General features: G+C 43.0%; 2 protein-coding genes across 3 annotated transcripts in view; both read right to left on the reverse strand.

Annotated features, from left to right (window-relative positions):
• The window catches only part of FAM83C (family with sequence similarity 83 member C), a 28329-nt gene extending 17969 nt beyond the window's left edge, over positions 1 to 10360 (reverse strand). Inside the window, exons 1-2 of the mRNA XM_069807775.1 lie at positions 9648 to 10360; positions 2301 to 2468 (exon numbers count right to left, since the gene is read on the reverse strand). Coding sequence (XP_069663876.1) covers positions 2301 to 2468; positions 9648 to 10202 — 723 coding nt within the window. The 5' untranslated portion in view covers positions 10203 to 10360. The remainder of the gene's footprint in view (positions 1 to 2300; positions 2469 to 9647) is intronic.
• Positions 10361 to 18035: 7675 nt separating this feature from the next.
• The window catches only part of UQCC1 (ubiquinol-cytochrome c reductase complex assembly factor 1), a 51728-nt gene continuing 42271 nt past the window's right edge, over positions 18036 to 27492 (reverse strand). For both annotated transcript variants that reach the window (XM_069807852.1, XM_069807843.1), the window contains 3 exons: positions 24228 to 24305; positions 22650 to 22763; positions 18036 to 19972 (listed from right to left, as the gene is read on the reverse strand). In XM_069807852.1, the coding sequence (XP_069663953.1) occupies positions 19838 to 19972; positions 22650 to 22763; positions 24228 to 24305 (327 nt within the window). In that variant the 3' untranslated portion in view covers positions 18036 to 19837. The remainder of the gene's footprint in view (positions 19973 to 22649; positions 22764 to 24227; positions 24306 to 27492) is intronic.

Consider the following 27492-nt stretch of genomic DNA (forward strand, 5'->3'; position numbering starts at 1 on the left):
CCTGCCAACATGCATTAACCTGTGATACTCTGAAATGCCACCACAAGTTGCTGAAATAGAGCAAGATATGCTGGACGCTTGGGGAGGTGTTCACCTAATCCTGTTGCCAATCAACAAAGGGATCACAGGGATTTTTCTTTCTTCCAGTGCTGAGGTTTTAGTAATACTAGTTCGCACTGGGAGGAGCTTCCTCCTCCCCACCCTGGGGAAGTTAAAAACACTTCAAGTAGAGATATCCCACAGATTTGTCGCCACAGTATTTCTTCACTCCCCCTATCCTTTCCAAGGCTGAGTGAGTTTCTGATATCTGGCTCATTTTTTTGATCCTCTTCTTCCTCTTGGCAATCCAGGCCCTGAATCGTCCAAATAAGATGAGAATCCTGCAGTCTTGCAGGAAAGCCAGACTGCCAGGTACCACTCTCACTCGATTTAGACTAGTTTTAGGTTCAGCAGATGGCCATTTGAAAAAAAATCCAACAGTTAAGTCTTCTGCTGTGACAGCTGCCAATGCTTGATGCACCAATGCGGGATTTGCTGATGTTCAGCACCAGGATTTGACACCAGCGGGCTCACACAATGTTCTTAGAAGTAAGATGCTGGAGCGGCAGTTGCTCCAAATTCCCCATTAAACCCCAAATTGTCACCAATTATTCCAAATGGAGATTTGCCATCACATCCTGTTGCAACTCAGAGCCAGGAATAAAATATGTACACTCATTCCTTTTAGATGTGAATATCAAGCATGTATGTTAACGTACTGCTTGAGATGCATCAGCTTAAGAGGCACTTCACACTAAGATCTGTCCATGAGTCACTGAACGGGGGAGGCAAGAGTTAATTAGCCATTCAAGCACAAGACATGACATCAGGTCTAACAAAGAGACGTAGACATCTCCATGGGTGTAAACTCATTCTAATTTTAATTAAAAACAATGGCCAGGCTCTTGGATAAGAAGCAAATAAAATAAATTTTGGAGAGATGGAATTTATCTGGATCCACCAGGTGACTTCAGTGATGCAGTTGTTTATGAAAGCAAGCATGCTCCAGCATGAAGTTTTCCCTAACAGTTTCCATCTCAAGAGGCGGGATGAAATGGGTCTGGCTTGTGAGAAGCAAGAAAGGACAGAGCATCGCCAACATGGGGGAAGAAGTAAGCCTCTCTAAATTAATCTTTGTGTAGACAGGTTAAAACTGAGGGGAAATTAAGACATTTGTAACTGCATCTATTTTTAATGCTGTAAAACATTATTTTTGCATTTTCCCTAACCTGTTTTTTAGTTAAGAATGGTTTTGAAGTAACTGGATAACTTCCAAGCATTCCCCACCAAGATGAAGGGAAAACCTACGAAACTGGTAGCTGGAAGAGAATCAGTCCTCCTGGAAATTCTATGCACCCAGTGAAGGAGCAGAGCCAGGACTGCTGGCCTTGCAGGACTAACAAATGACAACAAAAAAAAACAACTTCCAGTGATAGGTGGTAGCCAGAAAGGCTATAAGGGGAGCAGAAAGATACTAGGGTGCATTTATGAGTCTGCAAGTTCCCAAGAGAGCTTGTCGCACTGACACATTAATTTTTATTGTTTGCCTGCTCTGGGAGCCACACACCATTGCTGATGGGCACACCACTGAGTGGGGAATCAGGCTTTTCACAAATCCTTCATGAACCCGGAACTGAATCGCAAAGCCTAAAAGCAGATCTTAACATGAGATTTTTAACATGTGGGTTTACATTGAGGCAGTGCAGCAGGGTTAGGAGGAAATGGTAGGTTTTCTATCAGGACACCTGAAGAGACTCACCGCTTCCCTTCCCCACCCAGCTATTGCACTACAGCAGCTCTGGCCAGAATCTAAACTGAGCTCAGGGATCTGAATTAGGAGCAATTTAAGTCTCGCAATTCTATGTCCAAGAGCAGGGGCTGAACAGGGACAAGGAAAGGAGATGATACGGGTCCACATGAACATAAGTTTTCTGGTCTATCTCTGTCTGCCTATCTGCACCAGCCCAGCAAAGCATTCAGTAATGCACTGCATCTTATTGGCCTTGACTTCACACTTCTTGTGTGTAAATGAGGACCACAAAACATCAGGATATGGGACTAGGAGGCTCCTCCACTCCTTCCCCTGTGCTTCCAGACAGATCTCAATTTCCTAGACCAACTAGCCATGGTGTCTTAGCCTGGGACAGTGAGAGAAGGGATAGGGCCTAGGGACAAGGCACAGGGAACAGAACAAAGGGTACATGGTTTTTATCAATTCCAAGACCTGTTTTATCATACACAGTGTGTGACTGAAAACTTACTGGGAAGTTGTCCTGAGTAAGAGCCATTTTATTACACATTTCCACAAAATGCTTCAAGTACTCTTCATCCAGGATCAGGTAAACAGGGACGTGCCGTCTGCTTGAGGCCTCCAGCAGGTCACACAGTATTTCCATGTCTGTAAACAGATCCATCACAATTGCTATCACCTAGCCGGGAGAAAAGAGGTGGAGGGGGGGAAAAAAACAAGAGACTGTTGAAATCTCGTGGCCAAGTGAATTGTGCTTTAAACTATGAATTCAGTATTCAAACCTCCTGAGTTACTGAGCGTCTCACCACAAGAGTGGAGATTGCTTCTGGATCTTTGTGTTTAACACTTCTTATCCCACCATGGCAGATAAAATCCCTTTGAATAACTATGAAGACATTCCCCATCCAGCTACCTCCTGTCTCATCTATCATTCACAGAAAGAAATAGCTGAAAGGGTAATGCACACGCACAAACTCTGAATATCATTGATACAACAAGTATGTATTGCCGTAAGCAAATATGACAGAAATACAGCACATAAACGGAATAGCTGAGACAGACAAAAATCATTATTCAATTGGTTTGAGTACTCCAAAGATGACTAACATATTTATATAAATAAGTATCATTTTTTTCAGGAAGGACACACTGCCAGGTAAGGGAGAAGGTATCTTGATCGAGTATGTACATGTCCTTGTTCCAGGATTACATCCTAGGGGCGACTAGACAAAATCATAGAATAACGTGTGTGGGAAGGATCCCTTCCCTTTCCCTGCTGGCAGCACTCCTGCTAACACAGCCCAGGATGCAAGTGACAGTTCTGAAACCTAACAGTAGGAAGAAGGAATAAAACTAACATTATTAAAAAAAAAAAAAAAAAAACAAACGACCTCAATAAACTGAAGACTTGCACAATAAGGTCTCCAAGGGAGGGGTTTTAAAAAGGAAAAGAATTTTTAAGAGAACTTCCAGTTCTTTAAGGAATGAGATTGAAGAAGGCCATGGCAACCCATCCCATTGTAGAGATGGGATGGGAGGCAGCAGACCATCTTGGCTAAATGAATTCTCCAAAACCTGGAAGGAAAATACAGAAATGGGAAGGTAGGACATGACAAATACTTACTACAAGCAAGTTGACCCAGAACTAAAAAATTCAAAGTACAGTATAACCTGCAACCAGAACAACAGACCAGCCATAAATAGATTAAGATGTGACTAGAGAAACTGTTCACTGTTCCTCACAGAGTGAGGCTGCCAGCAGTCAACATCAAGGCGGCCACTATTTGGATCAGGAAGGGACTGCTGGGATCCATCTGTTGGCCATCACCATTCATGACAGGAATCAGGGGGACATCTTGGAGAAGGAAGGAACAGGCAGGAGAGCACTTGCTGAGCTGGATGATTTGTCAGGCCTGACGCACTTCACCCAAGGATGCTTACAGAGCAATCCAGTGACTTAGACCTTGAAAGATCAGTTAACACTGAGAACTCATGGAAGATGGCAACACACTGGGGGACTGAAAAAGGTTAAGTAGTGAAGGATTTACTGACAGGCCAGCTTCATTTAAAAAGCTGACAAAATAGGGAACTACTGACGAAGTACTTTAGTTCCAGTCTTTACCATATCTTAGCAGTAAATAAGGTAACTGTTTGGTAGTTGTAAGTTGTGTGCATAACTCTGATTTTGAGTTTCTGCACCTAGTAGAGGATGCCCAAATAAAGATGACCCAAAAAGTAGTGAGTTTTGGAGTCATGCTCCAATGGCCTACTTTACCCTGCTACTCAATGTTCATGCCCTGCACTACACCTTGCACACAAAATGCATGACAGAGTTTGTTCTGCTGCTCATCATGCACCCTGTGAGGAGGCAGGAATCCTGTTTTCAAACACCTCCTCTGCCTGTGTTAGAGCATGGCCATGAATGCAATTCTCCATAGTCCAAATCACCCTATGGAGCAGACCATGTAGGGTGAGCTTTCCTCTGCCACTTCTTCTCAGCTGCTCCTCTTCAAACAGAGTTAAATGCAGAGGACAGCAGTGAGGTTGACTTGTCTGTGTGCAGTAGTTCAAGCTTTAAATAGGAACAGGCTAAATCACGTTCACAGGTCTGACCTGGAATAGCTTCAGAAAAGAGTAAATGAGCTCCAAGTATCACTGTCCTTGGATGTGGGGACAGGCTCACATCTCCGCTTCAGACCGGCATGCTGGCCCCAGATTGCCCACTGCCCAGTAGCTCTTCTGCTCTGTTTTCATTAATAAACTGCCTCTTTCCAGGCTCATACTCGTGGCCTACGTGCTGAGTGGAGGCAGCTGCCATGGGCAGAGCAGGGCCCCATTGGCTTCCCCATGCTCTCCTGCCCAGTCTTTTCCTTGGCAAGCTGGCTCCTCTCAGGCCCGCCCTGCCTGCACACACCATGGAGAGACCCTCTGCACCAGAGCCATGGCAGAGGAAGGCAGCAATGCTTCCTGCTCCCTTGGGGATTTACCCCATTTGCAGATGGACAAGAGTTCTTAGTTATATGTGATTTGTCCCCAAAGACCATCTCTGTGATGATGCCTTACACACTGTCATTGTTCCTCAACATCTTGCAGAAGACCCTAGGCCCGGTGTACCACAGCAGGGTTTGGGAAGAACCTTCCAGGAGGCTCGTGTGATCCCAGGCATCCATGTGGGACACAAGGCAGCTGTCATTAAAAGCTAAAAATCATTCCAACTGTCCAGGCCAAAACCACATCTCCACCCTCTCACCCTGGCCCTGGCTTCAGAGCCTGACTCCAAAGGGCACCTCTTCTGTAGCCCTCATCAGTGTTATCTTCCCAGAAGCCTTATGAGGCTCTAGCAAACTCTTCTCCCCTCCTGAAATGCACCCATCTGGCATGGACAGCAGAGTCAGCCCTGGAAGAGTTCTGAAAGCAGTGAGAAGCATCTTCAACTTCCCAAATTAATGTTGCTGCTGGGCTATCAGCATTAGGTACTGCTGAGACCCACACAAAAAAAGCAGGACTTCACCATGTCTTTCCACATTGACCTTCAGCCAAAGACCAAAGGCAATTTAGCCAAATGACTTTGATGGGCCACCCATCCTCTAACGATGAAGCACAAAGGAAAAACTATAGCCCAAACCTTGTGTAAGGCCTCCAGCAAGTCCCTCTCATCCACATTTGCCTCATAATATTCCAGCTCATCTCAAGCTTAGGTCTGAGGCAGGCTTGGCTCTGGAGACAATCTAAACTTGGCTTGGGAAGTCAATACAATGGAGTCAAGAGAGACCAATGTTCCTTTGTCCCCAGGACCCCCACATGCTCAGAGGCACTGCTTGAGCCTAGTGTGCACAGAAGGTCCACACAGTCTTGCTTTTCTCTACCAGTGCTTACAGGCTCTGGCAGAATTTGGGGCTGTTGCTTGCCCAAAACCAGCACTGCCAGTCTGCCGTGCTCGCTGTGAGAGGGATGGGGCTCAGCAGGCAGTAGCATGGCCATGCATGGCAGGATGTGGCAGAGAGTCACCCGTGGCATCCAGTGCTCTGGGCTGGATGCAGCTGGCTGCCAGGCAGACCTGCATCTCCTGACAGCCTCGTGGCAGGGCTCCGGCGTCAGCGCAGGAGCAAGCGCCCCAGGCAGCGGGACACCAGCTTGTGCAAGCTGGGTGGAGCCCTGTGTGATAGTCAGACTCATGTTTTCCAAAGCAGGCCTCCACTTGGCATCAGGAGGTGGAACAGGCTATAGTTCTATTCACAGCGTCCTTACATGCAATCCCTTCACAGGAGGGATTCGGGTAGAGTTGCTCCTGGTGGTGCTGGCAAGCGCCTGCAGCTGATGTTGGGCAGAAGGCTGGCAGCCCCATATGCATTGCAGTTTGCAGTGAGGAACATCACAGTGGGGAGAAAGGGGAGGTTGTGCCCTGCCACAGCCTCCCATGGTGGAGATACAGGAGCCCATGGTGGGGCTGCTTATTCTAAGCATGGGTGCCACCGGAGAATCGTAAGGGCCACTCAGATCACCATATCCTCTCAGTAAACAAACCAGGCAGCTGTTATGATAACATCAGCTCAACCCCAAAGCCAAGAAGTTTTGGGGAAAACGACCCCAGAAGTCTTCCCCTTGAAGCCTCCTAAGAATGTATTGTCACAAAAGCTAGGTCTGAAGCCTCAAAGATAATTTCCAACAGCTCTATAAAGCAGTGGAAGTTAGGTTACTAAGTACCATCTCCAATTTAGGCTCCTGACAACTTGTGTCTCACATTTAAAAGCCTTGGGCATTTAAGTCAATCTGGCCTTACAAACCCACATGTCCAGTGCCTCCAGCCTCCTTGGTTTCAGTGGTGGGAGCTGCAAGGCTGGGGCTGGCTCAGAGCATCCCTGTTCCTCACCACGCTGATCATGGCCTCCAAGCCCATGGCACAGCCTTGGCAGGTCAGGACATTGCAAAGACACAGCTGCCCCACAGGCTCTAGAAAATTCACACCTTGCCATTGTAGGGTTAAATCACGACATTTCTAAATCCACTTCTGGAAACTCACAGTTCAGCAATTACTGCAGTCATCACTGGGAATTACAGCACTTACCAGCACCCCACTGGGGTTGCCATCTGTCTGGTTTCTAACCAGCACAGCTGGTTTTACTGGTATTTGCCAATAGCAGCGTGGGTTTGGTCATTACCATAGTGTTGCCATTTGAAGTGATACATTGCTTCTCTGGGGGACCATCAGGGACCCTTCTATAATCGCACCTAAATGCAAGCGTGCAGCCAGTGTCAGAGTTGTACAAGAGGGGCAAAAGAAGAAGCGTGGACAGTTCAAAACAGATTGGAGCTCATCCAATGAAAATAAAATTCTAATAGCATTATCAAATGAAGGCTAAGGTGTGGTTGTGCTGCATCTTCTTATGCCTGCAAAGAGAAAAGCTCAAATCTGAAAATACATCTTCAAAGACAGCTGGTTAAATACAGCAAAGTAGAAAGACAAACCGCACCAGCAAAAGATACCAATAAAACAAATGCCCTTTTTGCCGATTCGTCAGTACAAATACACTGTTGCAAAATATGTCAGCTGATGTTGTTCTGTATGACTGTACAGGAGAAAACAGCAAACATTTCAAGACACATGCCTTCCTGTCTACAGGACCCAGGAAAAGCGTTCAGGGATCTCAACATCCTTCCCACATCCCACCAGCTGTATTCCCTTTCTATGTTAGTTGTAAGGACACAGGAGGAGAAACAACTCTAAAGGAGCAATATGTGACAAGAGCTTAAAGCCTAGTGGAGAAAATATTTGAAATGCAGAAACAGCAGTTGAAAAGCAAAAAAAGCAAGCAGTTCTCTGCACAGTTGCTACTGGCACTTCAAGCAAAAGATGCTTTTACCTCTGGGTTGCTTTTTTGTCATTAAAAGACATACAGGTAACTTCCTTTTGGATGGTTTGATGAGCAAAATGACTCATTAACTACTTAAAGATGTGTAACTGGGGTTGTGAATGAGCTGGAACTGCCATCAATCATTGAGTTAATCATGGGAAGCACTGGCCAGAGCTGCTAACCCAGAAGCCAGTAAAACACCAGTAATAAAACAATAAGATAGTTGAAAACTCATTCTCAAGTTTCACGCAAGTCAAAACACTGCGTGAAAATCCCTAGCTTGAACATGAAGAGCTGAAGATTGTCAGTGCTTTTTCAAGCCAAGCAAAAAAAGTAAAAAGCTCAAAATGTACTTAAAGTATAATAAAGCACCTACTGCCTGGGCAACCTCCCTGCAGCAATAGAGAAGTTCCTGTGAACTGAGAAAGCACCAAGATGTCTTTCATGTGGTTTAAAGGATCATAATATCATCAGAGATCTGGGACATGTGCTAAGTGACAAGGGGACATTTCTTGGTAGGCATTTACTTTGTGCATTCTGCCATGACTATGTCTTAATCCCCATTAATGAAAAGGATGCAGTAAGTGTCACAGGACTTTTCAGATCATTTAAGATATCATAAAGCAGCTGCCTGCCAGGACAAACAAAGCTTTTTGTCACTTCCTGAAGAAAACTTCCCATATTTGCCTACAAAGGTGCAATAGAAGTTCATGCATTAAGCAATGGCTGCTTACAACTGAGCAGTAGCTTATGTGGCAAAACGGTCTTCTTTTGGACAAAAGAAAAAAAGATCCCCATTTATCTCATATCACACCCAAATTTCAATTATATGTGGTTCTTTGATAATGTTACGATGCTGCACAGCAATCAGAACTGCTGCATGGACCCAATTTCATCTGCCTGGGAGAACACAATTTTGCTTAACTCTGCAGATGGTGATAGAAGGTAATACTTCAGCTCAGTCTGCCTGGAAACAGCTTGTGTTCTTGACACAGCTGAAGTCCAGAATTAACAATTCTTTATCTCCTGCTTTCTGCACTAGGCATGAATTTAAGGAGTGACTGTAAAGTTAAATAAGAAACTACTGGAGCGATAAGAGAAATTGCCTAGAAGCTGACTGGTTAAAAGTGAACTTTGCACTAAAAGTTTACTCAGTATCGCCATGCTATTGAAATGAAATACTACAAAAGAAAACTAACATGGAACAGATGAAGAGAACCATAAAGAGGACAAAGACAATAAAAGCTGAAAATGTGTCTGAGATACAGTTGTCCAAGCTGCTGCTTTAGTACACAGTATAGTGGCAAAGTAAAAAGAAACAAGAAGGAGCATAATTTAGTGAGTAAATTGTGCTTGGTAGGCAAGTATTGTAGTCGTCCAGTTTTTATTACATCCGAGGGTTGGCAATCTCTACCCAGCAGAAACTGTGCGATGGGGCAAAACAGGCTGATCTCACTCATCCTCAGAGAGGCACAGACATCAAGTCTAGGAGATACGATGATGTATTCTAACCTACTTCAAACCACAGGCAGGGATTTTCAGTCCCACAAGCTTACTCAGGTCCTATGTTCTCCCACAGCAACTCACCAGTGGTATCCTCTTGTCCTGCTTAACATGATGGCCAGGGGTCGAGAAAAGCCCTGGCCATGCAGGCTCCCTGGCAGAGGGCAGAAGGGCCGGCTGAGGACAGCTAAGCATTAATGCGGCACGCCCCACCACTCACTCGCTCCAGGCTTTGGTACTGTGGTCTGCATACCCACAAATACAGACGGAGGGTGCCTTAAAGGGCACTACCTGTATGATATGAAATCCCAGGTGGAAAGAAATTACAGGAAAGGAAAGGAGCAGGAACAGTTACAAATCTGCTAGAGAAAAAGCAATCACAGCATGGCAGACATCTAGAGAGCAGCAACAGCTTGGAGCGTATGGTGTACAGTTGTGGGACCAGCCACCAGGACTCTGGTGCTGTGGCACAAGACCCACTCAAGGGACAGCTCTATACATACCATCCGTGCCCGGCTGATCAGAGACCGGAGCAAATCCTTAATGCTGTTAGCTTTATTTCTTTGGAAAATCACAGTGGCTTGAGTCTGGCCAGACACTGTGAGGAACGGTGTCCCTGGCCACCCCAGCTCCAGCTCTGGAGGGTGCACATCAGACATGAGTGGGAAGTAGGTGCCAGATGTTAATTCAGAGCTCAGGGAGAACCTGTCTCCAGTGTCCACATCACCAGGGTCAGCCTCTTTGTCTTTCGTTGCACTGGCATCTGGAAAGCTTTGGTTCCTCTGATGGCTCATATATTCCATGTCCAGGATGGAAAGAAAAGGCAGCTCCCGTTCCTCAGCGATGGCACTCAGGTAGCCGTGTTCCCCCTGCTCAAGAAAGGCATCTATGGCAAGCCTGGCTGTTTCACTGTGCTGGAGCACCAGTGGGGTGGGCTCCCTCCACCACGGCTTCTTCAGCTGCTCTAGGCGGCTCCTCAGTGGCCCAGACACCCCTTGCTGGCCCCCATAGCTGCGGTGGAACTGGGGTCTCACCTCTACTGCTAGGTAGTTGAACATGACCAGAGCTGTTGATGCTAAGAAGTGCCTTTCCAGCTGTATTAGCCCTCTGTCTGACTCCAGGTCTTTTCTGGCCCTCTTGCACTCCTCAGCTCCTCCCAACAGGTTCCTTCAGGACTCAGCATGAGCTCCACTCCTCCGCTTGGGAGTTAATCACCAGGTACAGCCTCCCACTCTGGGGGAGGAGCTGGCTTTCCCCAGCTCCCTCACTTGGCTTCCTCAGACACACCTGATACTTAGTGCTTGGAGTATCCCTTTTGCAAGGGGAGGAAGATCAGCTCTTCAAGCTGCTCCTTCCCTTTCCTTTTAAATGATTCATGTACTGGCCTCCCCTACCGAGAGGTCCCCACCCTTGGCCAAGCAGGCTCTAACCTGTTTTCTCCCTCATTGTGCTCACAGTGGAAATGCAGATGCTGAAACTTGTTCCTGCTTGAAATTTGTTCCAAATCAAACATGCTTCTCAGTGTCAGTTATAATGAAATACAAATATCCCAAATAGGTAATCAGACTCGGCCAAGAAACTTATTCATCCCTGAACCATTGCTAATGCTTCTCCTTACCATTTCCTGGGAGCTCAGGCTCTGTCTGCTAGGCTGGCACCCGTCAGAGAAGCCAAAACACCATCTCTTTTGGTATCACAGGGTCACAGTGTTTGTATGAAGCACAACTGGAATCTTAGCACAGCTCATGTCATTAGATACCACAGGTTACAAGAGCAATAGCTCTTGTGGTCTTTTAGCATCTCCCTGGAAATCCTTCAAGGAAGGGACATTCAAACTTAGGAGTCTGGTGCTATGTGAATGATGATACTGTCCACATGCTGTGTATTTTGGGATTAGTTAACTCCAGCTTCCCAAAAGCATCACAGAGCTATTTTTGGAGAAACAATACAGGCAGACATTAATATGTGATTTAAAAAGCTGTGTTAGGAATGCACCACCCAGAACACAATGCAGTAGATGAAAAATTGTGCAGGAGGCACACAGGAGCCCTGAGACTGCAATGCCGAACCCCTCCACCCCATTCAGCTCACTTACCCTGGAGCTACTGAACCCCACAGAGGCTAAGCAGAGAATGAAGAACTGGCTGGATAGTTGATCTCATCAGCTAGCCTTTTATCTACAAGTTACAAAACCCTGTAGATTAAATTCATCCAGGCTAAATGGTCTAAAAGCTAAATGTCTGCTTTCTAATAATCACCAGGCTACAGTCAATGGAGAGAGACAGCCATGCCTAAGTGTGAACCAGCACATTCATACACTAAGTTCTAAGCCAGCTGGGATGAATCATGTCCCCAAGGGTCTCTCTCTCTCCAAGGACTACAGCTGGAATGGGATGATTAGTTTAGATTAAGCTGTCTAGTCTTTAGATCCCTGAAGTCAGAATGAACTCTTACCAGGACTGTGCAAACTATAAGAACAGAAGCAAAGGTATATTTAATCGAAAATTTAAGTTGCCTGCCAGAGCTGTGCTGCAATGCAGCAAGCAGGTGCAGAGTTAGCAGCCATAGACAACAGATATGGGACAAAATTAAAATAAAGCTGCTGGCATAGAAGTGTTACAGGTGTCCTGGTTTCAGCTGGGATAGAGTTAATTGTCTTCCTAGTACCTAGTACAGTGCTATGTTTTGAGTTCAGTATGTGAACAATGTTGATAACACTGATGTTTTCAGTTGTTGCTAAGTAGTGTTTAGTCTAAAGTCAAGGATTTTTCAGCTTCTCATGCCCAGCCAGCGAGAAAGCTGGAGGGGCACAAGAAGCTGGCACAGGACACAACCAGGGCAGCTGACCCAAAGTGGCCAACGGAGTATTCCATACCATGTGATGTCACATCTCGTATATAAACTGGGGGAGCGGGGGAGGGGACTAGCTGGGTGTCAGTCAGCAGGTGGTGAGCAATTGCACTGTGCATCATTTGTACATTCCAATCCTTTTATTATTACTGTTGTCATTTTATTAGTGTTATCATTATTAGTTTCTTCTTTTCTGTTCTATTAAACCGTTCTTATCTCAACCCAGGAGTTTTACTTCTTTTCCCGATTTTCTCCCCCATCCCACTGGGTGGGGGGGAGCAAGTGAGCGGCTGCATGGTGCCTAGTTGCTGGCTGGGGTTAAACCACGACACAGGTGTAAATAAGTGTTAGAGCAGCTTAAAGAATAACATTTACTTAAAATGTGAGGTGAAGAGCCAAACACAATGTAAGGAAGTTTGGGGAAAAAAAACAAAGGGAAGGGGCTATAACATGATGGGCCTTTTTCTGAAGCTGCTTTGCCAGGGTGATAATGTCACCTTGGTGATAACATAAAAGAAGGGTAACATCAGCCTTCCTAAAGAGCTGAAGAGAGCATGAATTTTAAAAAAGTCATCGAATGTGTGTTTTCTGCTAGATAAACAACAGCTGCTGATTCTGTAAAGGGATTTCTACTGTTTCCAGCTGGTGTTTGGTAACGATCTACTCTTCCTCCAGTAATTTCTCATGGACCTCAGCACATGAAAGCACATACAATGTAAACATCTCCAGCCAAGCTTGTCAGGCTGGGCTTCTTCAATTTTGGTGGGGAGAGGCAGAGATTTCTCGGGAGCCAGTTACCTCACCCTGCAGCAGAGGTCAGATGAAATGTGCTGTGAAAGTGCTTATCTCTCTCCACTGAGCAGGAGAGCTCTGGCTGCCAGTCAGTGACAGAGGTTTACCATGCAGACATCCAAAATTAAATGAGAGGTATCCTGTCCCTGCTGTCTGGTGAAGAGATAAATGTCTATAACTGGCGCTCCACAGACTGATTGGCCAACACAGGACATGGGAATCACATAAGCCAATTTTTGCCAGCTAAAAGGAAGGATCTTATCTGGAGATGTTTTCTACACACCTTCTGCAATCACCAGAGAAAGACAAGGGGAAAATTCCCTGTGGCTAAACACACACACCAAGTCCCACTTCCAAGTCAATGTCTCTAGGCAGCTATACTCTGGCTGCTACCTGAGCTCAGTCAGGATCCAAGCATAAGGCAAAACTTCATTCTTGTGTCCCACTGCAGATGTTCTCGGATCTCACCAAACATGAACACGTTGCCTGGGCTTTCCACAAAATGTACCTGCTGCTTTCTCTTCAAGCACAAATGGAAGAGAGTCTGCCAACTTGTTTCACGATAGTACAGTTCCCAGAGAGCGCTCATCCAGGAACATGAGAAGCCAGATTTGCTTTTTTCCACCCTCTATTTAAGACCAAAATCTACATCTTCCACCACAAAATACCACGGTGCTCAAACACACTTATCTATAGGCATTCCTGGAAAGCATCTGCATAGCAATGTTCCACTGTGCAGAATTCACTGGCCAGATGTAAACAGCAAGCACAGCTAGAGGAGAAAAGTCCAAATTTTATTTACCGCACTGAGATCTGTGTCAGCACTGAAGTCACAGACAGAGCAGTGCAAAGTCAAGTGTCCCAGTTTTTTGTCTGAGGTTCCTGACCATAGCATTACAGAATCATTCTTCTAAACACAGTGGCAGCACATGAATTCCTTGTTTCAATTTTCCATTTGTATGTTAAGACTCTTCCAAATCAGGGGAGAGACAGCTTTGCACACACTCAGCTGAAGGAGGGCACTGGACACCAGTTACCAGCTATAGGCCAAATGATCTAACCACTAGTGATGGCAGGGAAGATAGACAACCCTACCTCCTCTGCTGGCTCCCTGCTCAGTGATGTACCCAGCATATAGGTTCTTTCCAGTTGCTGCTCTGAGATCCCTACCACCCATGTGCCATGTAGGGAAGCCAATGTGTGGCCATGGAGTCACTCTGGTGGCCCTTCAAGGTCCAGCCCTGAGCTGCTCAGGGTGCCGATTCACAGCTGTCATGAGAAGGACCACAGTGTGCCTCTTCCCTAAGGCTGCTGCCCTGTACTTAATGTGTGAAACAGCACTTCCAGACACCTCTTCCTTCTCCCCTTCCAAAGGAAATACACAGAAACAGAGTTGGGCATTGTAACATCAGTGAGTCTAGTTACCAGCAGGAAGAGGGCATGAAGGGAAGGATGTGGGACAATGAGCAAATCCTCCTAATATGCCTGGCTTTGGCAGGATGTGGAGCAGCCCAGGAGGCTGGCAGGTGGGATGAGGAACGAATGAGCCCAGCTCATTCTTTTAGTCAGTGACATAATCATTAATGAAGGCTTTGCATGTGCAAGACTCCTTGCTTACTAAATAAGCATGAAGCAGCTCTTACCTCCTGGAGAGCTGCAGTAGTACGCCAACACCAACAGGATCCAGTCTCAGCAACACGTTGCAGGGTCCTCCTATGTGAACACATCTGCACAAGACAGTAAGAATAGGACAGTAGACATTTCTGGTTCCTGCACTTGCATGCAGGAAATTGGTTACACTAGTCTGCCCCAGGTCCCTCAAGCAGCTCTGTTGCCACTTGATCTAAACTCCCTGGCTGCTCCCAGCACAACACATCTGGAGAAGCCACTGCAACACAACAGCAGAAGGTGGAATCATGCTCACGTGAGCTCCTGCTCCGCATTCCCAGTGGAAGGATGAGGCCCAAATGTCTCTTCTGTCCCACAAATGAGCAGAGCAAGCTGTTAAGCAGGTTGAATGACTGTAAGCAAAACAAGTACTCCCTCAACGTGTTCAGCAACTTCAGAAAGAACACATGTAGGATGCATAGGACAGCCCTAAACACCTGAAGAAAGGGCAGCGGTAAAAAGAGCTCACCAGAGGAGTCTGGGAAGGATCATAAGACTATTAATACGCAACTGGCCCATCATAGTGCAGGAGGCCAGGCAGCTCACAGCACCAGTGGGTGATACTCCCTTTGCAGGCAGAGAAGAGAGGTGGATACTTCACAAGCACAGTACAATTGTCTAAGCCGCAGAGCCTACCACCTACTCATGTCGAGCCTCAGGGTCTTTCCTGGGTCCTTGCCAACTTCCCTAGGCTGCTCTGCCCTCTCCTTGTCTTCTCAGACCTTCAGGAAAAGACAAGACAGCACTGAGGGCCAGGTTGTGCAAACACAATATCCCCAAAAGATGGAGATATTGCTCCCTAAAGCATGCTGCAGAGTGGTAGAAGTACCATCACCCAGAGTGCTGGAAGAGGTGTTAATCTAGCCTTGGGACACTAAGGGCCCAGTCAAGCCTGATGCAGCACTGTTCAGCAGAAAGAACAGGGCACAGGTTTATCACAGTATCTTGTAGAGAAAAGAGCAAAAAAAAGTCTTGATTAGAGTTTATTATACAAGAAGACAACAGAGATCAGACAAAGCAGGGCAAATATAAAGATTAAGATGGGGAGGGCAGGAGCCTATATAGGGGGGTGTCTACTAAGAAATTAGCTGCTACCAGCATCATCCAAAAAAACCCATGTACTAGACAAAGACCACAACCAAACATCTGCACTGGGGTCTGAGAAGCTGGAGAACACCACAACAGATGACTGCTGTATTTGTGGCACAACTCTATTAGCAGAAGAGTTAGAAAGACACTCAGTAATTTCTAGGTATTAACATAAACATTTACGACTTCCAACACTGGTATTTCCATCTTCCTGGAAGAAAGCACACACAGTCCAATTTTGGAGCTCAAGACGGACAATGAATTGTTCAGCATACCTGTAGAGGGGATCAGCAAGCTTCTCCAAATGCTCAAGCAGTACTTCAGCACATCTCTGGGATGCAAAAAACCTTTGCTACATGCTCAGGATTAAACTGGTCCCACAGAAAGGCTACAAGTAGACTGTACCAGGTCTACGAAGATTTGCTTTCTGAAGGAGGACCTCCTCTGCAGGGTTTTGGAAGTAGGAGAGTGTGGAAAAATGACAGTGGGTCACAGGGTACGGTATGGCTCTCACTGCTCCTCAAAGTGGTGTCATGCAGTGGCATACATCACAGGCACCATGCTTGCAGAACCAGTCACCATCCCCTCCCAGCTGATGCTTACCCTCCCATGGCTTTGCTAGTCTTCATCTACTCTACATTCATTTAATTTAAAGCTTTGGTGGAAAAATTTGCTCTTATTCAGTCTCCAGTTTCTGCTTACCATATTTGCCAAGCCAAAGGCAGAGTACGTGAGACAGGTCAGTGGTTAAGTCCAACTGCTATGTCAGGAGCAGCAATTCTGACCCAAGGGCTTGGTGTGGCAGAAGCATGACTAAAAACTTCACTTTGTGGAAGGTGAGGATAGGAGTCAGAAATCTGGGAAGTGGTAACTGCACTTTAACAGGGCTTAGGCACCTGGACAGTACAGGAAATGTGGAGATCATCAAGGATGCCTGTGCTCTTAGCACTTTAGCTGTTTAAAGAAGCAGAAGAAAACCGTTAGATATAAATACCAAAAGGCAGTGTGAACACAGAAGCCGAGATGACACAGAATAACATTTAACCACCTAAAATACAGAGCAGGCATGGAAGGGTATCAGATGACTCCCGCCCCCATCCAAAATGTCTCAGAATATCAGTCTGAAGCAAGAGACTTCCCAAGTTTGACCCTGTGGGCAAAACATGCACCTACTCTCACACTGGTGCAAAGCAGCAGAGAAGGAAGGGAAGACATTGAGCACTAGCCCTTCTTTTCTGCTCACAGAAACAAGAAAGCCAAGATCTAGCTGAAATAATGAGTGCTTCCTAGAGGCTCATGTCTCTTGATTTTAAGACACCTGGGAAAGTTGGTGGAACAAGTTCTTTGGAATAAGTGATGTCCAAATTCCATATTTGAGATAGGAGATCAGGTTGGACGATAAAGTGCCCAACGTGGCTCCTTACAGAAGAAATGTGCATGCATATATGCACTTAAAATACAGTAAGTGTCCCCAAGCTGATGCTCTGAGACCACTTTAAAAAAAAACCCAGAAGCATAAACAAAGAACTGTCCATAAGCAAAATACCTTCAATCATTTCCTCTGCAAAACCTCAAAAATGGAAAAAGATGGGCTTTACAATGTTTGGTTAAAAACCCCACGTTCTGCTGCACTTGAAGCAGTACTGTACATAGGAATCACTTTTAACTGCTAATCGTTGCTGCTGTAATGCTTGCAAGGTGCAGATTTTGCTACTGGAAATGTATTCTCTCTCAAGGACTCTAAATTCTGGTTGTAAAGATATCTTATATAGCATGTTTCTAGTCTATAGGCATGCACCTCTCAAGAGTAAGAGGGGTCATATTCCACATACAAATCCTGTCTCCAGGTAACTAACGGCTGGGAAGCAAAGTCTTCTCTTGTCCTACATAGCCTCCAGTGTATTTTTCCTCTCTAACAGATTACCCTTTTAATTCATAGACAGTTTCTGCCTTATTCTCTCAACAGGCCCCACACACTTCTGTCCAAAACACACCCTGACTGCTGGCTCAGCTCTGTAACAGCAGGGTGGTTGAAGGCATTTCATGGAACAAGCAGAGAGCCATGACTATAGGTCTTTATTCTCATATTAATAAAAAGTGCAAAAGCAGATGCCAATGACCACAATCTGGCACCATGATTTCTGGAGCCTCCTACCCATAAACATAGGAAAGGTTTCAGTTTTGACCACATGGCTCTCCCATATTCAGAGTACAAAAGGCATTGTCACCTCCAGACTAAGGGTCCCATGAATTCTACTAGCTTTATAGCTTCACAGCATCAGCACCACAGACACTACACAATCTCTGACCTGTGTACAGCACCAGGTTGCATGGTGGTATACTCCCAGTCCCGTGTTCCCATGGCATGGATAACATGAATCCAGGTTTAAATTACATAGGAGGAAAGGGGTTAAAGTTTAAATGACTGTTTTGTATATGAATTAATGTATGTAGCTTTGAGCCAAAATATCTATCATTAATTTTTCCACCTATTTCAGGAGCAGTAAGATACACAAAGTAAAGTTTATTTTGGTACTTGGTATACTTCACTCTCATTAAAAATAAATTAATCAGCAAATTCCTACACAGCTCAGCCTTCTTTTATGTAAATACAACCCAGCTGTAATGAATTACAAGGTGTTATTATCTCACACACACTGTATAATACTTCACACATAAGAGGTTTCTCTGCTTAGCTCAGCTTTCAACAAAAGCATCTTAAATAAACTGCAAGCAAGTTGTTTGGTCTGTAATGTTTTCACAGAGAAGGGATACACCTCACACATAGAGGGTTTCTTTACATGACTCATTTTATAACAAGTTAAACTGAGGAAGTTCGCCTTGGAAAAAAAACAACAAAATGCCTCTTTTATACACAGAAGGTTCCCTAAGAGAAGATTAAAAAAAAAAAAAAATAGCAAGCCAGTGTTTGGGAGCCTATATTCTGCATCCCATTGCTCTTTATACAGAGAAGGGATGTCAAATATTCCCCAAAACACACAATACAAAGAAAGCAACTTCAAAGGCAAGAATAGTCACAGCCAGGCACAGTCACACTTTCACCACATTAAGGATTCACAATTTAAGGATTAATTTCACAAATCGAGGATTATTACCTTCAACTTTTGTTTAACAGTTTCATTAGGAGTAAGTCCTGACATTATACGGCTTATTTTTATCACAAGCACGCATGGCACAGAAAACACATACACATCAATTTTAGCCAGACTGACATTTATTATTGACTAGGATTTTAGACAGGGGAGAAATGAAAACTATTATTGTCACTGACCTGGAAATAGCCTGGTGAACCATCCACCTACACAGTACACCACAGCCTCAGCTGATTTAATCAGTGGAGCTCTTGCTCCCATAACTACTATGTTAGCATATGTGTTTGTCTGCACAGCCACATAAAGTGTTCACTGGGGTTGACAGGTCTTGTTAAAAAGCCCTGGACCACTGCTTTGGGGGATGGAGGATAGCATAGTCCTGTCCCATTAAGAGCCATGGACAGAAAGAGGGATGTTCTTTTCATAGAGAAATTCTTAGATCACAACTCTAAAAAGAGTATGAAATATCAGCAAGGCAGACCTAAAGACCAAATACTCTGAGGCAGCTTTTAGTGACAGCCTAGCAAAGTTTTGGACTTTATTCTCATTAAGATGGATAGAATCATAGAGGATTACTGGGGACCGTGCATTATTCTTTGCATCATCCCATCCTTGTGCAACAGAGCAGAGTTCCTAAAAAGGATTTTCACAGAAAACCCTTCAAAATCTGTTAAAGCAATTCTTAACTCCACTAAAGCTAAAATGGACCATTCCATCTTGATATCAGGCTTTTAAAATACATTAACATCTAATATGCAAAGCTCAGAGTTGCATTCACAACCAGTCAGTGAGCAGAGGAACACCATTGTGTCTCCATGTAGCAGCTCTCCAAATGAGGCAAAGGACAGAAATGTCTTCTTGAGATAACTCTAAGTCATGGTAAAATATCTGGTTTCCTAAAGACAGAAGGCAGGTCTTTCAATTTGTCAGCAAGGATCACTCAGTGCCATAAAAAGGCCAGAGGTTCTCAAACCAACTAGCATTTATTTGCGGGTGAATATTCAGAAGAGTATGGCTGTCCAGTTTGCTACTGAGGCACCACAGACAGTGTGTCTAATTAAATATTTTCTTTTCAACAGCAGATTTTCCTTCCTGACCCCACAGCCTCAGCTCAGTTCAATTTCAGGCTTGCTTCCCAAGCTGATCTGACAAATTGATAGAAATGTCAGGCGTTGGCATTCTCAGAGTCCTTCATCATTGTAAACAGGGGAAAGGGGCTTGAGGATGCTGCGGGCATTGCTCTCCACAAGCGGCCGCCAGCTCACCTCGCCAGTCAGCAGCAGGTCCTCCCCACTCAGCGCGTCCAGGTGCTGCACCTGCAAGGACAGGATGTTAGTGCAAGGTGTCCCATCACCCATCCAAGTTCCTCAAGAGCTATGTTGCTTTCCAGAAAAAAAGCAGAATAGGGAGATTTTAGCATACTTTGCCATTTGTGTGAGGTAGACCTAAAAAGATAATTTACAACTGCTTAAGCTTCATGGAAAGGCTAGGAGGTAAGTATCTGCAGATCCACTGGAGTTAACTGCTTAAGGTTTTCTACTAACACCTTAGCTAACGCTTCTTCTGAAAGTTTGGCAACAGGACAAAGAAGAGCCATGCAAAGCTAACATGAGTCATTTTATCTTCCCGGCAGTCACACTGTTAGTACCATCATCTCCATGGAGTGCTCTCATAAAAGTGGTTTTGCACAGACCAAGGCGTTTTGCTACAGAAAAAAAGCCTGACCAGCAGGGAACACCTGAGTTTTATAATATAAAAGCACATGAGCTGGAGCAGATGGACATGGAATGAACACTCATTCTCACAATACAAGAAATATTTGGGATCAAATGAAATTTTAAGGTGCAACATAAGCAAAATAAATTAAAAAAACCACCTTGTCACACAACTTAGGGTTAAAAAAAAAAGTCCATCAAGGGTCAGTAAAAGACAAAAACACCACCTCTGGCTCAGGAAGTCTGTGAACAGATTGCTAGGGGAGTTGACCAGGGAAATAGTACACATGCTTGCCCTGTTACTATATTCTTCTCTGGTATCCACTAATAGCCACTGTTAAAGACAGGATCAGCAAGAAATTGTGGGAAAGACCTTGTACACAATGCTTACTGGAAACAAAAGATAATTTCACAAGGAGTTTCTCAACAGAGTAAGGAATACACCAATGGCCACAGAGGGTCAGACCAAAGAGCCACCTAAGCACAATAACCTGTTTCTGACAATCATCAGCAGCAGATTCCCCAGGAGGAGTTAAGTACAATGCATGCATACAATGTTATTGTCCTTGTTTATTTTCCCGCCCTCTCAAAATTTGTTAGTTCGGGAATTTTGAGCCTGAAGTGGTTGTTGTGGATTTAATAGCCCTGGACAGATTTCTCTTCCATAATCCTTGCCAGTGGCTTTGGAACTCGCGTGCAATTGCGGCATCCCAAACAACCTGTGGCAACATTATGTCCCCATGCTCTTTTATCAATGAGCAGCCTTTCCTTGCTCACCTTTCATATGCCTTCAAGATTTCTCAGAGCTGTCTCATAATCTTTTCTCAGCTGTTTTTCAGGCAGGGAATCCCACTCATTGCTATTAAAGGAGTTGTTTCATGTCATCCTTACCGCTCTTCTCTGAGCCTTCTTCAGTTCAGTTTTTATCTTTCTTGATGGTTGGAACCCAAACCATACACATTTTTCAAGATCACAAGGGTACCATGGATTTAAAAAGTGGCATGACAACACTATTTTATTCTCTATTCCTTCCCTGGTAGTTCTGAGCATTTGTTTTTCTTTTTTTTTTAAACACTAGAGTGCTGAGCCGACATTTTGATAATACAATTATAATCTCAAGGACTCATTCCTGTGTGGTAACAGACACTTTAGAGCTCATCAATATACATGTAAAGCTGGGACCGTTTTTCTGAAGTGCACCACTTTAGAGTTGTCTGCAGGAATGACTTGTCTTCACAGAAGCTGTGCTGATTCTTCCCCTATGTGCCCCATTTATCTGTGTGATCACTGTTTCCCTACTCAACTGCTGATAGCTTCTGTCCTATCCTTTGCTTGAATATATAGAAGTGCAACAAATTCCCCACTTGGCAGCAAATTGTCCCAAATAACATATTTTTTGTATGTGTTTGCTCCCTGCCAACCTTCCGTTTTAAACTTTCCTACAACCTCACTGATGTTAAGCATCAGCAACCTTAAGCATTAAATTGTCTGACCCCCCTGAAAAGCCTTCTAGCATTCCAAAAGCATCCTCAGTCCCTTACAAAGTTCAGCCCTTTACTTCCCATACCATTTTCTCAGACACACACTGAAATACTGTCTCTCCAAATCTCTATCTGGTCTTGAATATAGCATTGGAAACATTACAGAGAATGCTGTTGTGGAGGTTCTGGTCTTCAGTTCCTTGTCCAACAGCCTACACTCTTCCTCCAGAACCTCTCTAACCCCTTTTCTGCCTTTGGTATCTACCTGGACTATATCCTACCAAGATTTCCTAGAAAACTGGTTCACAAACCTCCTAAGGGTTGAGAGGACAAACACTACTTGGCATTGTTTCCTCCAGGTAATAACTGAAACAGAAATAATTCTGGAAAACAAAACCTTTTACTTCTTTCCCACAAAGATCATCAGAGGACTTTCAAGCTCTGCATGCTGTTTCATTATGAAGAGGATCCCAACTCCGCAACATCAATTATAATTCTACAACAAGTTGCAGCCCAATTCTGGCACATTTTGTCAAGCCCCTCCATAGCATAGGTCCAGAAAAAGATGAGCAGGATTGCGTTCAATGTTCCGTGAATTTCTCTGCAGCCATTTTTCATCAAACTACAATAAATATCAGCCAGTTTTTATATTTTTACCTTTTTCTCCTTAGAAATAATCACTGAATATAAAAATCAGTTATGAGAACTGAGCTACATAGTATGCAAGCAATAAAAATAAATATTTAATATTCTAAACAAGAGAATGAAGAGAAGTCACACTATGAGCTGTAACATACCTGTTTACGCACATATTCTACGAGTAATTCCAGATGCCGAGGGTCCTCACAGTTCCTATTAAAAAGGTTTCTCCAAAGAGCTGCTGCCAGGACATGATCATCAGACAAAATTCCCTAAAGGAAGTATAAAGGGAGATTAAAAACTGCATGTGAAGGGGGTCTGAACACAAGACAACCACATTACTCTACTTGGCAACTGACAATATTAGCTGTCTCAAAGTCCACAGCTGCTATGGACTGTACATATGAAAAGGCATCAACATCACTCTTTCCTAGAACAGAAAAACAAATCTGGTCTTAAATTAATTTACAGAACAGCTTGTAACAAATATTCCAGCAAGTTAATTTTGAAAAAAAAAAAAAAAAAAAAAAAAAAAAAAGGGTCAGGGTATTCCTAATGTAGGAGCCAATAATTGCATTTCTATGTCACAAAATCTTTACCATAAAAATTTTGGCCTTACAGAGAAGACAGCAACACCTCACAGAATTGTGGGAAGCCCATGACACTTGGAAAAGAAAAATTAAAGTATATTTAATACAATGTTGCAGAAATGTAGTCAGGACTTTGCTATTTTGCTTTGCTTTTTCTATTTTTCATTCTAAATGAAAAAGAGAGAACTCGTCATCAAGAACTATCTAGATTTTTCCAGTTAAATCTAATACTAAATTTGGCTTATATAAGAATCACATCCATGAGTGCTTTTCATCTAAATTCTCTCCCACTTTTATTGTCTTTTTAGATTACGTGGTATTATCACCATAGTCTCATAACTCCTGCCTTCTGCTGACACATTTGCCAAAGGCAAGAGAGGACTTAAAAATATTCAGTTACAAATAAAAAAGGTCCACATTTGTTTTTAATTTAACTAGACATATTGTCTCTAAAAAGAGTGTCAACAGAAAGAGAAAAGAAAAAAAAAAAAGACAGACATAGGCAGACACATCCTGGCTATACTTAAAACTAGACTAAAGACTTGCATGCATAACACTGTTCACAAGTCTATGAAGTTACATTTACAAGATATTAATAATGCAAATCACCGTGAAAAAAAATAGTATCACCATGTGAATAAGAAGAGCATCTGAAGAGGAACACCCACTGGAGAAAAAAAACAACTGCTAAAAGAGATGATGTAGTTGTATTTTCTTCTTGAAAGTCCTGCAGACACTTGTGCACAGTGGCGCTTTTGCATCCCCATATTATTAAATACTTCCTATAAATAGCCTTTCACATAGACTCCCTATAAACACTCTCTTTGCTTTCAAAGTATAGAGGAGTACAATGGGATTCAGAGGGAGGATTTACTGATAGTCAAGCAGTGACAGTGAAGCAGTACAAAGAACTTCCCTCCTTCCATGTCCCATGGTTTAAATCAATATGCTGTGTGCTTTCTTTTTTCTTAAAAGCACTTTAATTCAAGGCATAAGATGATTGCAATAACTAAGAAGCCTGCTTCCATAATGTAACATTTCTCCAAAGATATGTACAGCAAATGCTTTACCCATCTGGAGTACTCTGTGTTCATGAATTAGATGGTCTACTTGTTCTTGCACATTCCCTGAAAAAATCCATCTTACCTCATCATATCCAAATAGAGCTGCATAGAAATTTTCTACCATACTTCTCAGATCTTCCTTTAGAACAACAGAATTAATCTGAAAAATAAACCAGAAAACCATCTGTATAGGCTCTAAAGAGGAGGTGATGAGAAAATATTATCAGTTTCACTTAGAGTAGGCAAAGAAGAAACAATGCCTTGACCCACATAGGTTAGGACTTGGCTGTAAGTAACCATGTCAGTGCAGTCAAACATTTTAAAACAACATGAGATACAGTTCCACTCATTCTGTACACAAATGAAAGTCACTGTTACTCAGAATATATGAATGGCAGAAAAATCCACCCAACAGTGCTGACATATAGCTACAAGAGTGGAGAAAAAATGCAGCTGGGGAAGAGTGCAGGCCAGGCTGTCCTTTCAGTGGCAGCATAGGCTAAGATAATGAAGACTCCTCTGTATTTTAACTATTAAGCAGGTTTTCCAGACCTTGATTCATTCACTCAGGTCTTTCAGAAACTCAGAGGTTTTTCAACTTTTTTTCTAAAGTGTGGACTCCAGAATCGGACTTGCTATTACAGTAAAAGTAATGTAATGCTAAAGACACAGGCACCATCCCTACTGCTACTCCTTAATTACTTGTCAATATTGACTTTCTCATTCAGGAATCACATGAATTCTGTTTCTACAGCATCGCACTAGAAGCTCAGACTTACTAGTTTTTGACTATGACTACATTTCTTTCAGAGTTTGTGATGATCCAGCTACTTCCCCCTATGCTGTAAGTGTGACTCAGTCCAAGTTCCACACCAACTTTTAACTAAATTTAACAGTTGCTTAAGTATTTGCTGGTTTGGCCTAAGCCACTCACTGACTTGCAGAACTGACCCCATATGAGCTTAAGACAGAACCAAAAGACATCAACTGCTAGGTCCAGAGTAATGGCTGAAATACCTTGTGTGCATCTCCCTCATATAAACTGTCTATTCCTTTTGCCTGTACTTTTTACTTCTATCAACAAAATTATTTAATGAACAGTTCCTCTCCTGAGGGCTAAGCTACACTTCAATTAGTAAAGCTTCTTCTTTGTATTGGCCCTCATGATAGATCTAAGAGATACTAAGCATTTTTCTACAGATCTTGCATACAACTTAAGTATAAATGACAAGAATAATTATCTTCATACCTGCATACTAGCAGAACACTTATGTATGAGACTGCAACTTGGAGACGGGTTTTACAAAAAAGAAATTGCAAACAGGAATATAGGGTAGGACATCAGTTCTGCTACAGAATAAGCACTGCTGTCTTTGATGTACAGCTTATCACACTTATGACTGTGTGAACCACATGTCCTAAATACTGTCTTAGTATCCTTAAGAGTACTCACCTTGGTAATTACGCAACAGCTTTTCTATCAAAATATGAATTAATTTTTGCCATGCTAGCAAATTTCCAGTTCAAATAGTCTTCCATTAAACCACTATCTTTTTTCATCTGTTGATTTTTATAGAAATGCACATAGTGCAAACACAAGGAAAATTCCTTTTATGTCAGTTACTCATATTTTTCCATTAATATAAACTATTAAATTTCATGCAGATATTTTATAGGCTATCAAGATTTGGAGACTGGTTATTACTGAATGTTTAAAAAAAGAACTAAACATAAGAAATCAGAGGGTTAAATGATGACTGCAACTTCTGTAATGACTTAATTAAATTTTTATTGAGTACATAAACTATGATGTCATTTCTACCCAACCACGCTCAAACTTTCTATGCATGTCAGAGATCGTGGTTTTTCTCAATAGAACATACTTCTAAATAAGCTGCACTTCTACAGCTCTAATAAGGGGGAGCAGGTCTCATGTAACACACTCAATAAATTATCCTTCCATTTTAAACAAACAAATTCCATGAGTTATTATATATTTGCCACGCACTTTTTATGACATAATAAAAATGTTACCTCAAGGATTACTTAACACATACTACAAATGTTACAGCAGGCAACTGCAAGGGGCAAAGAAAACAAATAGTCCCATTACAGAGACAAGTCCTGGACTATACATCCCTAGGGAAGCAGCTTTCTATACTAAAAACAAAGAGCAGCAGCTTTAAGTTAGCAAGAAATAGATTGATGAAGGAGATAACCAAGTTAAACAAACATGGCAATAAATACATCTTAAAAGACAAACAGTTTAAAATATAAAATATGACATTGGGGATGAAGCAGTATCTTAGGTGATAAAATTACATTTAAAGGAATATTGCAGTTTCTGAAGCATACAACCAGCACTGGTTAAGTACAAACATTGTAGAAAAAAATCCTTCTTTATAAAACAAGAAAAATGAGTAAATCGAAATCAGCATTTGTTGGAAACTCTTCCTCTTTTTAAGCTTGTACACGTTCTTACCACTGGCAAGTTTCATGATCTGGTTGGTCATGATTCTGCTGACTCTTCCACAGTTTGTTATTAAGAAGAAAAACTGCTAGACAATTCCAAGTGAGCAACTGCTAATAACAAGAAAAAAATTAGTAACATCTGGACCTCTTCTAGAGACTTAGCTCCTTTGCCTTCTTTGGAACAACCCATTGCGGAGCTGTCACCAGAATAAATGTAGATACTATCACCTAAGCTGACACACAGAACTATCTTAGTTCAAGACAAGGAATGCATTTTTGGTACATCTCTCACATTTAAAAGACCCTTAAAAAAAGGAAATGTACAGCTAACCCATCTTCCTACTACATGTCACAACTTTTCATTGAAAGACTCCATGATCCCACATTCTGCCTGCAAGATAACTACAGCATACAACTACTGCATTTTCATTATTATATTGCAGTAAGAAACCTTATCTTCGGCTTCAGTGAGTTCAACATGCATCATTCAACAGCCAACTGCTGAGGCTTACTGCTGTATCAGACAATTCATAATATCAAGTCTCAGTTAAGGTTTTGTATTCTAACAAATTTTCTAGGAAAGTAAGAGCACACTGCTTTATTGTATATGCTGGACATGTATAAAAATATCTTATGTATGGGCACAGTTTTTAAAGTGAAAGCTGCTATAGGATTAGTCGATATTAATGCCTTTTGTTGGATCAAGAGCATTCTTTCGTAATGAATCTCCACCTCATCCCCACTTACCATGCTTTGCTTTACACTGCAGAGAAGTCTCAGCATGCACAAACTGGAAAATGTGCTCTAATGCACTCTATCTGCTAAGAGGCACTCAGCCCATCGGATCAGCTGAGAACCAGTGCAAGGTAAAGATC

Source organism: Haliaeetus albicilla, chromosome 2 (genome assembly GCF_947461875.1).
Source record: "Haliaeetus albicilla chromosome 2, bHalAlb1.1, whole genome shotgun sequence".
NCBI lineage: Eukaryota > Metazoa > Chordata > Aves > Accipitriformes > Accipitridae > Haliaeetus > Haliaeetus albicilla.